The sequence below is a fragment of the Pavona decussata genome, unplaced genomic scaffold (genome assembly GCF_977016875.1).
Source record: "Pavona decussata unplaced genomic scaffold, jaPavDecu1.1 SCAFFOLD_107, whole genome shotgun sequence".
Taxonomy (NCBI): domain Eukaryota; kingdom Metazoa; phylum Cnidaria; class Anthozoa; order Scleractinia; family Agariciidae; genus Pavona; species Pavona decussata.
In genome coordinates, this window is record NW_028145521.1 from 197002 (window position 1) to 215000 (window position 17999).

General features: G+C 38.4%; 1 protein-coding gene across 1 annotated transcript in view; it reads left to right on the forward strand.

Annotated features, from left to right (window-relative positions):
* The window catches only part of LOC146470970 (uncharacterized), an 84731-nt gene that overhangs the window by 39209 nt on the left and 27523 nt on the right, over window positions 1-17999 (forward strand). The window contains exons 7-11 of the mRNA XM_085121346.1: window positions 287-358; window positions 907-978; window positions 7831-7905; window positions 10673-10741; window positions 10861-11069. Of these exons, the coding sequence (XP_084977472.1) occupies window positions 287-358; window positions 907-978; window positions 7831-7905; window positions 10673-10741; window positions 10861-11069 (497 nt within the window). The remainder of the gene's footprint in view (window positions 1-286; window positions 359-906; window positions 979-7830; window positions 7906-10672; window positions 10742-10860; window positions 11070-17999) is intronic.

Consider the following 17999-nt stretch of genomic DNA (forward strand, 5'->3'; position numbering starts at 1 on the left):
CTTCTAACTACTATAAAGGTCCTTAAAATGAATAATTAAGCAGATCTTGATATACATCATTTTTCATATTAAAATAAAACTTGTGGCGAGCTTAGTTTGCCACAAACGGCAGTGAAATCAAATTTCGGTTATTGGTTTTAATCGTAGACGAATTATACTAGGTGTTTGCTAGCGACTCTTTTAAAAATCGCCTGAATGACAGCGATTTTCACTTTAAACTATAAGGGGCGCATAAAATCATCCAGTATGTGTCTCTGGTTTACGCCAAATTTTAACCTTCTTTTAGATCACTTGCTAACAACGACCTTCAAGAAATTCCTGAGCAGGCTTTCAAGAATCTAAAGGGACTCGAAAGAATGTACGTATAACCTACTAAAAGAATATTCGATTGGTCCTTTTAAATATTTACAAACAACTCATGTTTGCTTACAGTCGTGCTGCACATAAACAGTTTAACAAGTCACCAGTGACTAATTAAATGAACAATAAAAGTGACAGAGTCGTAAATAAGGGGATATGGATAGCTAATGATTACGTATCACCAATAATTTTGAACTACATTTACCTATATACGCTAAAACGGAGTGCAATAATTGAACTTAGACCAACTGAATGTAACGTAAAAATCTGAATACCTTACAGGAGTTGAGTTCGGGAGACTTTCCACACAACAAGTCGGTTGCTCTAGCAACAGGAACATTTGGAAACCCATAGCAAACTATACCATAAATAGATGGAGTAACACTGGTGTAAACTTCCAAACTGAGGGATGTATATAAACTATAGTGCTCGTCATTTCTCTCTGTGATTATTATCCTCAACATCAGGGAATCGTAACACTAAAAACTGGAAAGTAAAAGCGGAGCAGGTGTATTGCATATATATTTTTATATCTATTTTTACTAGACTGCTTTCAGATAACCTTATCAAGACTATTGGATCACAGGCCTTCACCGTTCCGTACGGAGATTTATCAGTGTAAGCATAAAGTCAACTGGTTAATTAACAAATTTCAATTGTTTGTTCATTAAAAAAGATCGTCATATATTGTGAAAAGAAAAGATAATTGGCGATTTCCTTACATTTAAACAATGAAGTGCCCACCAAGTTATTTTCAAGACGTGTTGTAAATACCTAGCTTTTATAAAGCCATCGTGTTTGACTGATCTCAGTAAATGGTGGGCGTTTATTATCTTATAACGCTTTCCAAACTATTTTCAGTTTTTCCAGAATCGAAAATTCCGCGAGAATATATATTATAGACCTTTTTCTTCGGAATTAGTCTGCACAAACTATAATTTTGTCGTAAAATATCGTAATGTTCATTTCGTGTCTTAAAAAATGTAAAGTTATCTCACGTTTTTGGTGTAATTTCAAGACTAAAAGTATATCTTAGTTTTTCCTATTTTTGAGGAACGCAATTTTTCATCTTATTCTTGTTAGTTCTACTTCTTAAAACTGGCGGACAGACAAAAATTGTAATTTTTGTGCATGGCAAGTTTCTCGATTTCAGCGGATAGCTAAATTTGTGCCCCAGGAATTAAGATTCTAACTGACCCTTGCTTTCAGATATGATGGTTCTGTATTCACTCAGAAACCAAGGGTCCGAAATTTGGACTTTTGGTTTTCGGTTCGCTTAAATCATGCAAAACTGATGCAATACTACTTTCACCCAGAAACCAAGGGTCCGAAATTCGGACCCTTGGTTTTCAGTACGCTTTAATCATGCAAAACTGATGCAATACTGCATTCACTCAGAAACCACTCTTCAATTCGCTAAAAACTTGCAAAATACAATGCTAAATTTATACAGAAACCAAGCTTCCATACTTTCGGACTTAGCTATAATCGTGAAAAAAACGCAGTGCCGTGTAATAAACGTTACATTGTGGTCATTTTTGGCGGTCAGATCGTTGCTATTACAAAGGCCATTCATTTACTTTTGTAGCGTGGTCGTTACGTTTTGACCCGCATTCTCATCAACTCAAGTAATACAATTTGGAGTTTCCAATAGCTTGGAATTCAACGAAAAAGTGAAAGCGAAAGACAGAGTTTATTTGAATTTAGACGGTCAGATTTGGGAAGGAGCATGGACAGTGCATGGAGCCGTCATGTACGTGCTGGGATGGACAATAGCATACCGATAGACTAGTGATAGCAGCGTTCAAGATTCAAGTCCGTTACGAACGGGAGAAATGGCTATGTTTCTTCTGGTATGTATAACTTTTCAAGTTGAAAAGAGTATTCAGTTGTGTTTGCTATATTTTAAACAGCTTCAAATAGATTCAAAATACTTGGATGTATTTATACCGGAGCCTAGAATCGGCCTAGTTTTGTATTGCTGGACATTTAGCAGTTTGTGCCTGTTATTTCTGCTATCGATCAATTTGTCCTCGTCCATGTTACATTTAAATTTGGAATAAAGCTTTTAATACGTTCTTTCTCTTTTTCTTTCTTTACGAAATGGAGGGAAATACGTTCCAGTGCACTAACATGCAGAGAAGGTGGTTAAATAAGACACCCGATGTTGTCATCCGTCAAAGACAAGTCTGAATGGAAGAAAAGGATTCAACTGATGTAGACAGCTTAGAGCAGCTGTTTAGAGGTCGGAGGAAATAAGTTGACATTCTCAGTAAAAATGAAATGTCTCCTTTGTTCAGAATTTACCTTTATAAATTAAGACACTGTACATTTATCTTATAGTAGAATAGGCCATCACCAAACAGTGTCCCCTACAAATGTCATCCATAATTCTCCTTCGATGAAATCACTGCTTAGATAAATAGTGTGACAAGTAACCTTGCAATTTTGTTGACGGATAGCAATGACCTCACTTTTTACCGTAAGCACAAGTCATTTAAGAGAGATTTGAGGTTTTGCTTAAGGCAATTATCCTATCTTCAGAGTTGCAGCGTTTTGTTTTTAATGTTTACAATAGATTTTTTTAAGTATTTATTGAAGCAAGTGTCCGAATTTCGGACCTCTAGACTTAAAGTGAATTGTTTTTAAAAACGAATTTTCTGCGGATTTAGTTGAACCAAGGGTCCGAATTTCGGACCCCTAGACTTAAAGTGAATTGTTTTTAAAAACGCATTTTCTGCGGATTTAGTCGGACCCCTGGAATTAAAGTGAATTATTCTTAAAAACGCATTTTTTGCAGATTTAGTTGAACCAAGGGTCCGATTTTCGGACCCCTGCATGGAATTAAAGTGAATTATTTTTAAAAACGCATTTTCTGCGGATTTAGTTGAACCAAGGTTCCGAATTTCGGACCCCTGGAATTAAAGTGAATTATTCTTAAAAACGCATTTTCTGCGGATTTAGTTGAACCAAGGGTCCGAATTTCGGACCCCTAGCCTTAAAGTGAATTGTTTTTAAAAACGCATTTTCTGCGGATTTAGTTGAACCAAGCGTCCGAATTTCGGACCCCTGGAATTAAAGTGAATTATTTTTTAAAACGCATTTTCTGCGGATTTAGTTGAACCAAGGGTCCGAATTTCGGACCCCTGAAATTAAAGTGAATTATTCTTAAAAACGCATTTTCTGCGGATTTAGTTGAACCAAGGGTTGGAATTTCGGACCCCTTGATTTAGACAAATAAGACTTAAGAATACTTAAGAGCGCCTGTCTGCAAAAATCAGACAAATTCTAAAATTCGCGGCAAGGGTTGAAAATTCGATTTCTTTCATATTTTAATGTCAGATAGGCTAGGATATAACTAAAATCACTGTATAGTTTTTTCGGTGAAATATCCTTTTATTTCAAAGAAAAATGCAAATAACAAAAATCCTTTAAAATCGTCATTTGAGGCGCTAAATTATTACTTGAGTTTGAGAGCCTCGCGTGCGAAAACAAATCATTCCACCGCTTTTAAAACACTCAAATCTTATTTTACAATGTTTAAATATCTGTTGGAATGATTTTGGGAAATATTGCGTCGTTCTGTTTATGCGAAATAATTTAATTTCGAAGGCATACAATTCACTGCAGAAAAAGTACTTCGTGAATAAAATTAATTTTCATCATGTGCGAAACCTTCAAATCAATTAAGCTTCTGGTGGTTGGATGTTAGAAGGATGGTCTATAGATTCCTGCACAAATGTCTTTGGGCAAATGATTAGGAGCGATGCGAGAGCTTTTCAAAGTTCGTAAAAAATGCAAATATTTGACCCTCAGCGGTAAACTTTGTTGTTGCCGGTCAGACATACATTTTAGTCCGTGTACGTGTCTTGACCCGTATTAGGTTAAAATAAGCACATAGCACATTTCGAAATGTTCTAACCTAATAATATGCTGTAAAAGACAGGTCCAAAGGCCATTTTAGCACGATTCTCTGTTCGCTCGTCGCATAAGTTTGACCCGGCTGTTTGTACTTTTAAAACCGTACACCACGCAAACTGGTGGAATACAAATCTTTGATCAACTTTCGGCGCATTTCATGAAGACTGCGTCTTCTTCGACGGCATTTGTCATTTGTGAAGTATTGCTTGGCTTACAGTAGCTTACAGTGCAAGAAAATATTATATCTGATCGCTGCTAGAATGACAAAAAATGTTGGCGCTTTCAGTCTATCTTGTATTCAGCATGCAGGCAGCCGTTTGCTCGTCACGCAATACAATGTCATGGACACTTAAGGGGGGTGGAGGAGGGTGAAAATGCGAAATGCTTGATAACTGAACATGAACATACTCAAGGGAACAACAACAACAACAACAACAACAACAATTAAGATAGTGATACCTTTAGTTACGTTCCTTTTTCCCTAGCTAAAATCCAGATAATTTATTCACTGGCGAATTCGTTTGCGCGCACGGGCTGGGTTGTTGGATGCGTTGCCGTGGAGAGAGGGGGGGGGGGGGAATAAGATTTTACCAAAGAGTATCAGTTTTTACTGATGAAGATCACTGCACACCCCTAGGCCCTTAGCTAGTTCTTTCCACCTTTAAATGCAATAGAAACCATAAAAACCAAAAATACCCCTCATTGCAGGCATCTGTTCGTCAAAGTATCCATGTCATGGGCATTTCAAAGGAGTGGGCGAGGGCTGCACTCGGTACTAGTCCTGGTACTACTACTTACTCTAGCTTTGAAAATAAAACAAAAAAAAACAAAAACGATTTATTTAAGGAATTTCGTCTACTATTTTCTTGAACATGTTTGTCTTAAGGCGGGGGTAAACCTGAAAGCCGTTTCCACGACGCTTAAAATCGATCGGTTAATGGAAATATCTCGTTCACGTTTCAAGCAATCCAAAAACTCTCTGCTTATCCCGTAAAGCTATGTTGTGGGGCGTTTTGTGAATTTTTAGGTGAATTTTGGGTATATTTGGGAGGAGATAGTTTTTCTAGAAGGATTGGTAAAATTAATAGAAATAAGAAACATTGAAGATTTAGTGAAGTTTAAAATTAGAATTTGTAGTTAATATTTAATAGACGGATACCAAGTTAGTCCACTAGCAACCTAGAGTGCTCTTGCGTGGTTATCAACTGTCTGTTGGTGTTTTAAAAATCATTTTGTTTCTTTTATCTCTTCTTCAAACGTCTTAAAATTTCATTCAAATTCACGTTTACCCCCACCTTAACTAAAGTTTCGGCCTCAAATTTGATACGCCTTCCTCTCCTCCATTTATCTAATATTGAAAACAAGTAAGCACCCATCCCCCTCCCCCCTATCTCTCAAAAAAAAAATTGTTCCGATTCTTCAGTTGATAAATAATAGCCGGTGCTTATGTGGTGAACTTTTTAAGTGATTTTTAAATTTTTTAAATTTAGGAAGAACTTCAAAATTAATTAAGTATTGTTTAATTTAGACAACATTGGATAGTATTTGAAAAACAACACCCCGAAGGAAGAAACACGCAAGTGAATGACCACCCGAAGCCACAAGACACCCAGACTTACAGAAGAATGAAAAAAATTGGTGATAGGATTCCACCAACTCAGCCCAGGAAAACAAACGAAAGGCAATATTTTTCGTAGGTGTGAGTTCTTTCATTGCCGATTTCTCAGTCATTTATACTTGAAATGCGCTATTTAGAGTCATCTGCGTGAAAAAACCAAAAAAAACTTTTCTCTTCGGTTTTTTGGTTTGATACTAGAATCTATTGTATTAAAAAAATTGAAAGAACTAGCTAAAAGATGTAGTGATCTTCACATTTTTGTAAAATGTAATCTCATCCCCCCCCCCCCCCACCCCCGACCGCTCCCGACAAGACAGCCCGCACACGCAAACGAATTCACGAATGAATAAATTATCTGGATTTTAGCAAGTGAAAAAGAACGTAACTAAAGGTATCACTATCTTAATTGTTGTGGTTGTTGCCTTGGGTAAACCTCTTCAGTAATCAAGCATTTTCCCATTTTCACCCTCCTCCACCCCCCTAAAATGTCCATGACATTGTATTGCGTGACGAGCAAACGGCTGCCTGCATGCAATGCAAGATAGACTGAAAATCATTTGTCCTTCTAGCAGCGATCAGATATAATATTTTCTTGCACTGTAAGCTACTGTAAGCCAAGCAATACTTCAAAAATAACTTAGCCGTCGAAGAAGACGCAGTCTTAATGAAATGCGCCGAAAGTTGATCAAAGATTTCTATCCGACCAGTTTGAATTGGGTGGTGTACATCGGACGTTTCAGTACAAACACGACGAGGGAACAGAGAATCGTGCTAAAATGGCCTTTGGACCTGTCTTTTACAGCATATTATTAGGTTTGAACATTTCGAAATGTGCTATGTGCTTATTTTAACCTAATACGGGTCAAGACACGTACACGGACTAAAATGTATGTCTGACCGGCAACAACAAAGTTTACCGCTGAGGGTCAAATATTTGCATTTTTTACGAACTTTGAAAAGCTCTCCCATCGCTCCTAATCATTTGCCCAAAGACATTTGTGCAGGAATCTATAGACCATCCTTCTAACATCCAACCACCAGAAGCTTAATTGATTTGAAGGTTTCGCACATGATGAAAATTAATTTTATTCACGAAGTACTTTTTCTGCAGTGAATTGTATGCCCCCGAAATTAAATTATTTCGCATAAACAGAACGACGCAATATTTCCCAAAATCATTCCAACAGATATTTAAACATTGTAAAAAAAGATTTGAGTGTTTTAAAAGCGGTAGAAAGATTTGTTTTCGCACGCGAGGCTCTCAAACCCGTGTAATAATTTAGCCCCTCTAATGACGATTTTAACGGATTTTTCTTTGGAAATTTGGAATTTTGGAAAAACTGAAAGTAGTTTGGAAAGCGTTTTTTTATTTTGTTGATTTACGCACTGCACCTACCTTAAACGGCCATTTTTGCGTGCAACAAGGTCCTCGCTTACGGGATAAGTGATGCATGGGGGGAGGGGGGGTCTTTTAACTTTTCAGCTTCAGTATGTCCGCCCCAAACACATCTACTGAATACAGAGCTATTTCCTTTGAGTTCCTCAATATCGAAAGATGGCTTCAGATGACATCAATCCGGCAATTGTACGAATTTGGCTCAAGTTCTATTGTTAATGATGCTACAGTCTCATTAAAAAATAAAATGGTGATTTCACAAAACAACATACAATTTGGCAAACTTTTGAGTTACCAAGTTTCTCTCTAAAGTAATATCCTAGCTGTTTTATTTGTTGCATGTCGTGAGGTTTCTGTCGAGAAATGTTACTGAGGCGAATCACCGAAATAGCGTGTCTAAAGAAGATGCGAGTGTGAGTTAAAATAACCGCGGAACTGGAGATGCAACTGAAATTCCCTGTTATTTCTTATTTTACGTGCACATTTCTATTTCATTGTTATTAAAATGATCTTTAACCAGTTTTTGTTTCTTTAGATACATGATACGGACAAAATTAAAGAAAGTCAGCGTTCAGTCGTTCGACAAGGTTGACAACTTCACAATTAGTATGTAAGTATCGATGATCAAGTGTCCCAAAAGGAGATGATTGGAACCCTGCAAAAGTTTGACGTGAATTCCGAAGCCTATTTGATACCCAGACAAAATTGCTAAGTATGGCTAGATGGAACAATGGTGGAAAGTCATGGGGTCCCGGATCCCGGATTATTTGTCTTGGAGCTCTGAAGTTCTCGAAATTTCTACCCGGAGATCTGAAGCACTAACTCTTCTTTGAACCCTGAACGCCAAACTAGAAGTTAGGTCGTGAGCCGGAAGGCTTCTCGCTTAAAAAGCATTATTAGCATGTTTACCAAAATTTACATTCAAAAGCGGGACATTTCAAAATTAAAACATAGGCAAATACTTTCCGGCTGTCTCCAACAGAGATAAACTGTCATTGATTTAACCATTCCTTTGATCCCTTAGCAATTAGTAAAAATTCCATGTCTTTCAATAACATTATTCTTTCAACTAACAAACTATATTTTGCTGTTGTCAAAAACACATTGCTCCAAGTCTCAATATATTTCTTCTGCAAGATTAAAAATGTTGTTCGTAGCTAAACAAGAGAACAAAAATCACCTGATTCCCCTTAAAAATTAGCGTCTGTTTGTCAATGCATTTACTAAGTAAGATCCTTTCGTCTGTAATATCTACCTACCTACCCACCTACCTACCTACCTACCTACCTACCTACCTACCTACCTACCTACCTACCTACCTACCTATCTACCTACCAACCTACTTACCTACCCTACTTACCTACTTACCTACCTACCTAATTTCCTACCAACCTACCTACCTACCTACCCACCTTCCTACCTACCTACCTACCCACGCACCTACCTACCTACCTACCTATCTACGTACTTACCCACCTACCTACCTACCTACCTACCTACCTACCAGCCTACCCACCTACCTACCTACCTACCTACCTACCTACTTACCTACCAGCCTACCCACCCACCTACCTACCTACCTACCTACCTACCTACCAGTTTACCTACCTACCTACCTACCTACCAACCCACCTACTCACCTACGTGCCTACCTACCTACCTACCTACCTACCTACCTACCTACCCACCTACCTACCTACCATCCTACCCACCTACCTAATTTCCTACCTACCTACCTTCCTACCTACCCACCCACCCACCTATCTACCTACCTACCTACCTATTCGCGAAGAAATGTACTAGCTTTTTTCCTTTTATTATTTTTTATTCTTTGTTATTATTGTTTCATTTGCTTCACATTTTATACTGTCAATCAATTTAGTTTAACGTAGTTCCGCTATTGCGCAAATATTTGTCAGCTATATAAGTGTATGTCCCAATGTAAATTTTCATTATACCTGAAGAAGGCTGGTTTGGCCAGCCGAAATATAGTAACCTTTAAACCGTAATTCTACGTTGTATCGGTCTCTGCTTCTTTTATCATCTACCTACCTACCTACCTACTTACCTACCTAACTTCCTACCTACCTACCTACCTACCTACCAGCCTACCCACCCACCTACCTACCTACCTACCTACCTATCTACCAGCCTACTCACCTACCTACCTGCCTACCTACCTACCTACCTACCTACCTACCTACCTACCTACCTACCTACCTACCTATATATATTTCTTTTCAGTAGCCCCCTCACACCAAATATCTTTGTATTTTTTCTTCCACTTTTCTTTCCCGTTTTAAATACATGATTTCTTTTGTTCTCTTATCGTTACCTTATGAATGAGAGTACTAACCACAAAAATCAACAAAATCCGTATAAATTTACATTATTAACTAAGACATTCTGAGCCTGCTCCCCCTACCCCTCATCCTCTTCCGTGAAGAGCATCAAGGCTTAGACAAGGAGCCTTGGAGAGCATATAGAACGTCCAAAACGTTTTCCTTTAAATTCTTCAAAGTGAGATGATAACTTCATATCACGTGAAAATTACCTCATTTGTTTTCCATAGTGGCCATCTTGGACCCTTTAGCTTGAATTTCTCGTTTTCTCTAAAAATATCGATTACCAGCTTAATTGATTCAATTACCAACCCACATAATATTCCGACATAACATGGGTTATTAATGCAGCTATAAGGTAAATCTAATCATTTTCCCACAAAAAGTAGCCGTAAAAAGCGTCCTGGGCCTATGAAGGTTCAGTCACAGTATAACCAGTAAAGTCTATTTTGCTATATAAGAGGCTCGTTATTTTTAAATTTGGTAGTTTCTTTCTATTCATGTCATTACATGTTGTTTGATTATGTATACTTTCAAACGGCTATAACAGCGACACGGTTAAAAATAACGTTTAATTATGGCACCAAATTGGCAGACGACCAGTACCTAAAATGTGTTTTCAAAAGTTAGATAATACGAGATTCGCTTGTTTTCTTGAAGTTAAAGTTATGAATGGTTTAGCACATGCTTTTTTTCGCTCCTTTGTTTGATTTTTTCTAGACAATTAAGTTGGCAGATTGTGATGTTGCTTAATCTTTTATATTTTTCCGTTACTTACTGCCTCTGTCCGTGCTTGTTTGTGTACTTTTTTATAATGACATTCGTTACACAGTAAAATGAGTGGGCACGTTGTGCTTGTCTTAAGACGCTTTTGAAATCCTCGGATATCTCCATTTGTAGAAAAGTTACGTCTTCACTGTTCTTTTAATAAATTTAATTTGAAAAAGCAAATCTGGGAAAAGAAAAAGTGTAACCTTGTACTAATAGCCAGGAAGTGGAAGAAATAGTCACATTAAAATCGTTTGATTTACCTAGAACTTTGGATGAAGAAAAGATCGGAATCATGAGACTTGAAGATGGGAATCATTTTTGCACAGTCCACCTGTAAGTACCTCACGTATTTACAACTGAAACAATGTCGGGAAAGCATAGTCAGGATTTTCAGCGATTTATCATGATTGGGTTTTACCTACATCACTTCCATATTAATTTTATGTCTCTAGCGGATTAGGCCTGGATGATTCTGAGTACATCGACATTTCGAAGGAACACGAAGATGTAGGACTTGCCTTACGTGAGGCTTTTTGTGGATCTGGGTTTGCCCGCGCTTATTCTTCCAATAACAACCATTTGCTTCCGTGTCCGTTGGGGACATTTGTGAATAAATCTGTCAGAGATTCTGCTGACCTTAAGTGCCAAGAATGTCCAGCTGGTAAGTTACTTCTTAAGCTTAGTGTGGATGTGACTTCAAGCGTCACAATTTAAAGTAATATAAATTTGTGGCCGACAGATTGTAGACATAACATGCGCAATAAAAATATAACATATTTGCATATATAGTTTTGATTTGAAGGCACTGAGGCTTATTTGAAGTTAACCAAAAAAAGGTTGTGTCGTCGGATCTCACAATTAACCAAATTTTTCGTAAAATGAGGCTCAATTATTTGTTAGTGTTAGTTTTGCATAGAGAATAGAAGAAAGAAAGAAATAAAATAAAAGAAATAAAGACTTGATCAGTAATGATTTCTTGAAACTTAAGCAAGCGAAAATTAAAGTTAATAGCCGACGTTTCGGCGTCATCGTGACACCATTCTCAAAACAAAGTGGAAACATTAATGCGAAGATTTGATTTCTACACTCTACTCTCGTGCAAACAGACTCGATTAGCGCAAAGGTATTCACCTGAAGAACTTGCGACCTAGATAGATAGATAGATAGATAGATAAATCGTTTATTAAAAAACCACAACTTGCAGCTATAAGCTGCAGGGCCGTACCTAGCGCGGGGGCAGAGGGGACAGCTGCCCCCGCCAGGAAAACTCAATTTGTTTCTAACATCACACTGATCACAAGAAAATCGACTAATTGACTGAAAAAATATTCCTTCAATGTGAATTCCAAATAATTATTTTGGAAAATCTTTTGAGGCAAAAGCCAGTACCGGTTTTCTTATGAAAATAATGATTTTGTCAGTTTGTGCTGCCTATGGTTTAGAATTTGGTGTGTAAATAAAGACTGACAAGCCTACGCCACTTTCTGGCGCGTGTTTTAGTCTTTTTAAATCTAGGTTATACAAGTATATATTTTTTCAGAGATAAATTGGTTTTAAAAGCCTGCCCTGCTCGCAAGTATTTGTAGCGGGTTTGGATTTAACCATCACATGTTCATCATCCGACAGCTCATTTGCGCCTAATGATTTTTGAGTTTCCTCTTTTGAATTCTGTAGCCGCTGCTAATTACACTCAGCTCTCTACTTTATCACTTTATTCGAAAACTTCACCATTCCAAACACATCCCGACGGTAAACAAATCCGTACCAGAACGATTCTTGAAATACAAAGATTAAATAAAAGATGTTAAAAAATACTACAAGTAACGACATGGAATAAGCAACTGAGAAACAATAGAAAACGAACGACTAACATAAAAACGGCGAAACACAACTTTACAACACTGAAAATGACGCGCACACTAAAAACTTATGCAAAGAAAACTGGCTTAAAAAGGGTAAAAGGAGTGTCAGAAAGGCTCTTTACATACATAATCATCTTTAAAGGTGTGGGGGCGAAAGGTATGAAAGATGTAGCACAAACAAATACAACAAAAGTAGGTGTAAATTAGGCGCGCAGAAAAAGCTATAACTCGCTGTAACAAATTCTCTTCCTTTTGAATATGATCTCTTATTCCGCGTGTTCGACGACGGTGTTTTTATGCCACATAGGGCATTTCAGCTGGGTTTGGCTTGGATCTTTTAAGTGCTTGATAGTTTTAACTGCCTTTCTTGTTGAGATTTGTGTAATGTTAGGACAGAAATTAATCATTGCCTGTATCATGCAATGAGCTTCATTCTGTAATTGTTGGAATGCCGGGCCCGACTATTAGTGTTTGTCACAAGGAGTTGTGTTTCTTGGCAGGGCTATTTGGTTTTTTTAGTTCTCTAGTAATCGTTGTAGCGTGTTATAGAGCTATGCAACGTGTCACAGCAATACTGAAAAGGCTTGAATTGTATTTAAATAACGACTGTGTTTTTGCAAATGCTTCGCTCCACTGATATAGTGCGTTTGTATTGTGGAAGCTCAGTGATTTTCTCCCTTTGTTTACAGCAGTGTATTGACTGTGTTTTAAAATGAGAAACAATATTTACTTCAAGCTAAACAAGATGTTAACTCCATAAGAAGTCATGGCAATTTAAAACAAAAAGCTTCGGTGTGTTTTTTTTTTCTCTAAACGTCGTAGAGGCAACTTTCTGTGTAGGAGTGAAAACAAAATTAATGTTCAACTAGAAACCCTGTCTACATACGGTAGACCCCTGTGAGGGGTGTGCGGAGTTTGCCCCCACAGACAAAAAATCCTAGGTACGGCCCTGAGCTGAATTACTTGCGTTACATAAATCGTGTTTAAATTTTCAAAATATAAAAATCATAACTACACTAACTACAATTGCTGTTTACTTGCAAAGTGCATCATAAAAGTGTCTCCAAACCTCTTTGTTTTCACATTCGGGATTGAAAACATACGCCTTGTCCTAAAATTATATCTCCCACTGTCATTGTGCGCGGGCAGCAGGCTAGCTAGTTTATGCTGGTCACTCTCTACTATTTGTTTAAACAGACTACTACATAATTCCTCACGTCTATGGAAGAGTGTTTTCAAACCCGCCTCTTCCAGGGCCTTGCTATACGAAACCTCTGGGAATAGGATCCTTAAGACTCTTTTCTGAACTCTCTCTATTTGGTCGGACAGATAGGCTGGCAAATTAGTATGGAAGGCTTGACATGCATATTCCAGAACGGAACGTATGCATGCACAATAAAAAAGAATTAGCGACTTACGGTCTATGCCAGCTCGCTTAAGTTGCTTAAGCAAGTAAATTCGTCGGGACGCCTTCATAGTAAATATTATTTACATGATCGATCCATTTAAGGTCACTCCTTACAGTAATACCTAATATCTTAGCTGATTTCACAATTTCAAAAGCTCAAGGGAAACAGTGTCTGAGTTATTTTTCCTTCGAAAGTCTAGTCTGAGTTCCTTACACTTAAGTGAGTTCAGTTTAAATCTGTTGTCGTTAGACCATCGAAGAACATCATGTACTGTATCTTGGAGCACTGAAGCACCAAACTTGGGGACAATTTCCGAGACCGTGGTATCGTCAGCGAATTTCCACATAGAAGAGAGGGCATTGCTCGATGTGAGGTCGTTGATCATAGCCAAAAAGAGCCATGGGCTAATCCGGGTTCCCTGTGGAATTCCAGCCGGGACTGGTTTGAAATCCGAAAAGCAATCAGATTTCAGCTTTACACGTTGATATCTGCTTCGTAAAAAGTCCGCCACCCAGTTGACAACAGTGGGTTTTACTCCCAGGCTATAGAGCTTGGCGATCAATAAATTGTGGTCTACAAGATCAAAAGCTTTCTTGTAGTCCAGGAGTGCTACTCTAACATGTGCGCTAGTTCCGTCAGTAGCCTCAGACCAGTGATGTAGCATGGAGATGAGTGCAAAGGTAGTGCTTGAATCAGGAATAAAACCAAACTGGTTAGGATCCATACACTCGAGCATCAAGGGTTTGAGAGCTCGGTCGATGATGTACCCCTCCGCGACTTTAGACAATGTAGATGTTAAGGATATGGGTCTCAGGTCTTTGTTAAAGTCTTCAATAGACGCACCCTTGGGAAGAGGTGGAACATCCGCTAGTTTCCATATATGTGGGACTTTAGATCTATTGTTGATATGCTAATTTGTAGAGACTGTAGAGTGTAGAAATCAAATCTTCGAATTAATTTTTCCACTTTGCCTTGGGAATGGTGTCATGATGACGCCGAAACGTCGGCTATTAACTTTAATTTTCGCTTGCTTATGTTTCAAAAGAAATAAAATAAATTTATTGGAACCCAGATGTAGGAAAACGCTGATATACCGTAGAATTCAGGAGGTAAGCCCCCCACCCCACCCCAGGCCCCGAAAGTAACGTTCATTTTTATCTCCGTATTAAACTCCGTAAGGAATGTCTCCCCCAAAAGTAACGGCCAACCCGAAAGTAGCAGTCTCTCAAAAATGACAACTCAACACCAATAAAATGCCATTTTGTATTTGATGTAAAATTTCAAGTAGTAGACTCTATAACACCATCCTGCCAATAAATTGTGTCCATTTCGATCGCCTTACAATGCAGTTAAAGTATTTAGCGTTACATAAGTAGCTGAAACACGAAAAATGTCTCTTTCTTACTTGAAAATCACCAATAGGCTCGTGCCCTCGATCGTAATTACCGTTCAATTTGTATCAATATTGCATCACAGGTCACCAAAGCGTATGTGACACAGCTTACCATGCAAGCGTCATTTAAGAGTTTGTATGGAGTTAAAATTAAATCGAAATTTAGACAAAAATATTCCCACAAAACCCACAAAAAATAAAATAAAGTCTGAAAAAGCTTACCTGGTGTGTTTTGCTGTGTTTTCAATGCTTCTCAGTGCTCCTAAACGCTGTTTAGAGCGGTTTATCTCTCAGCAGCTGTTCCACGTGCATCACTGTATTATGTTAATGAAAAGGTAGGAAACTTCAAGTCGAATTTGAATAAAATTTGGCCCGTCATTTGGGGAGAGCACTTCGAAAACCTCGCTAAAATTTGCTTGAAACTTAACCTCTCGCTTACCTGCCTCACCATATGGCAAGAAGGATGATGTGCGGTCCCTCCTGGGTAGCTCATTTACGGAGGAGTTCATTTATTGAGACACAGGCCTTCGTTGAAAACAAAGTTCATTTCAAATCGGGTGCCATTTTTTCCGCCCACCGAGCCGTGTCGCTGGAATGTTGGAACAAACTCACGGTCAAACCTAGGCACGAGTACTAAAATGTGCCCAGCCGGGGAAATCCACGGGAAGCCTTTGGCACGTAACAAACCACACACACCCCCTCCCGGCTTAGTGCAGTTCTGTACCAGCCAGCCGTGCTTGGCGTGACCTTTTTCAGTAACGTGTAAAACATTATTTTGTTCATCAGTTAGCCTGCAAGATAGTGTAATTGAGCTAGGTTCGCATTAACGTGACAAGAGAATATAAATGAATATACAACTTATACCGAATTACCTCGACATATATCTCGTACCAAAATTTGATTGTATTGACTGTGACCTACCGAAAACGACTAAACACTCATCGCCAGATCTTGTCAAACGACTTAGATTATTTTTTCTTCCTGCCCTCCTGCTCGCAAGGAATAAACCGGTAATGACAGCTTCGAAATACAAAAGGTTAATGAGCAAAACATTGACCTTACACGTTTTTTTAAAAAATGTTGCCGTTGGCGGCAAAACAACAACTTTAATTGCAAAATTCAAAGTTTTTTGGAGAGCGTGTATACAAAGAAAAATTTTCAGTTTCTTTCAGTCAGCTTTTATTCAATAAAGGCCAACTCGTAAGTTAACGAGGTGGAAAATTGCGAAGTCAATTTATAATAAAAAAAAAAAAAAAATTAACAATACAAAAGTCAATTCATATTCTCAAGAGACGCTTCTTGCTGTCACGCCAAGCACGGCTGGCTGGTAAAGAACTGCACTTAGCCGGGAGGGGGTGTGTGTAGTTTGTTACGTGCCAAAGGCTTCCAGTAGATTTCCCCGGCTGGGCACATTTTAGTACTCGTGCCTAGGTTTGACCGTGAGTTTGTTCCAACATTCCAGCGACACGGCTCGGTGGGCGGAAAAAATGGCACCCGATTTGAAATGAACTTTGTTTTCAACGAAGGCCTGTGTCTCAATAAATGAACTCCTCCGTAAATGAGCTACCCAGGAGGGACCGCACATCATCCTTCTTGCCATATGGTGAGGCAGGTAAGCGAGAGGTTAAGTTTCAAGCAAATTTTAGCGAGGTTTTCGAAGTGCTCTCCCCAAATGACGGGCCAAATTTTATTCAAATTCGACTTGAAGTTTCCTACCTTTTCATTAACTTAATACAGTGATGCACGTGGAACAGCTGCTGAGAGATAAACCGCTCTAAACAGCGTTTAGGAGCACTGAGAAGCATTGAAAACACAGCAAAACACACTGGGTAAGCTTTTTCAGACTTTATTATATTTTTTGTGGGTTTTGTGGTGTTTCGCTAGCCTATTGTCAGAACGTATTTAATACACCGTTATCAAAGTCATTTCGAAACCTACAAATAAAATACAGATAGAAAGCTAAATAATACAGTAATGGTATAACTAACACAAGTGCGTAAATCAAAGATAATTACCCGGTGCTCTGTCTCTCTGCGTAAACGGCGTTAGCGAAATACAAAACTAAACTGTAGGAAAACTAAATCGACTGGTGAAATTAACAACTAAAGCAGAGTATAAATTAGCTGAAGCACGCACGTGCACGTGTGCATTTTCGCGCGTGATTGCGCGAAACATGTGGAACATTGTTGTCTAAATTTCGATTTAATTTTAACTCCATACAAACTCTTAAATCACGCTTGCATGGTAAGCTGTGTCACATACGCTTTGGTGACCTGTGATTGCATTAGATAATGTAGAACGGCCTATCAGATTTAAAGAAGTCGCTGAAGAAAAACCCTCTGCTCTCAAGCGGAATACGAATAGAACAGAATGAGTGTAAAACTAAACAAAATCAAAACAAAAAGTCATTTGTGCTTTGATTGCAAACTTAATTAAATCCTACTGGAAATTATCGTTTAAAAGCTTTCTGTGTCAGCAGAGTCAAATCATACAGTAATTAGTTGTATAATAAAGATTAAAAAACTACGCAGTGTAGTTAATCTATGAGTGTTGAAAGATAATAAAATCGACGCTGTAAAAGATTTTCAACCGACGTCTCGGCAAATGAATGCTGCCTTCTTCGGGGTACAAAACTAAACCATTAAAAAATCGTTAAATTAGCTCACATGCCCGAATTCATAATCGTACGCGCGCGCGCGCGACGCTCGTGACAGCGCATGCCAGCGCATCTCCTGCATCTTTCGACCGCATCTCCTGCTTCTTTCGGTATTTTTGGTTGGGTAGGTTGGTTGAAATGGACAGGCATAGGAAGGTAATTTCTTCCGTTGATGACATCTCTACGGTGCTTCTCGATGGACATCTAGTGCTGGTATGTGCTGCCCCGTGCGTCGCGCGCACGCGTATGATTATGAATTCGTGTATGTGAG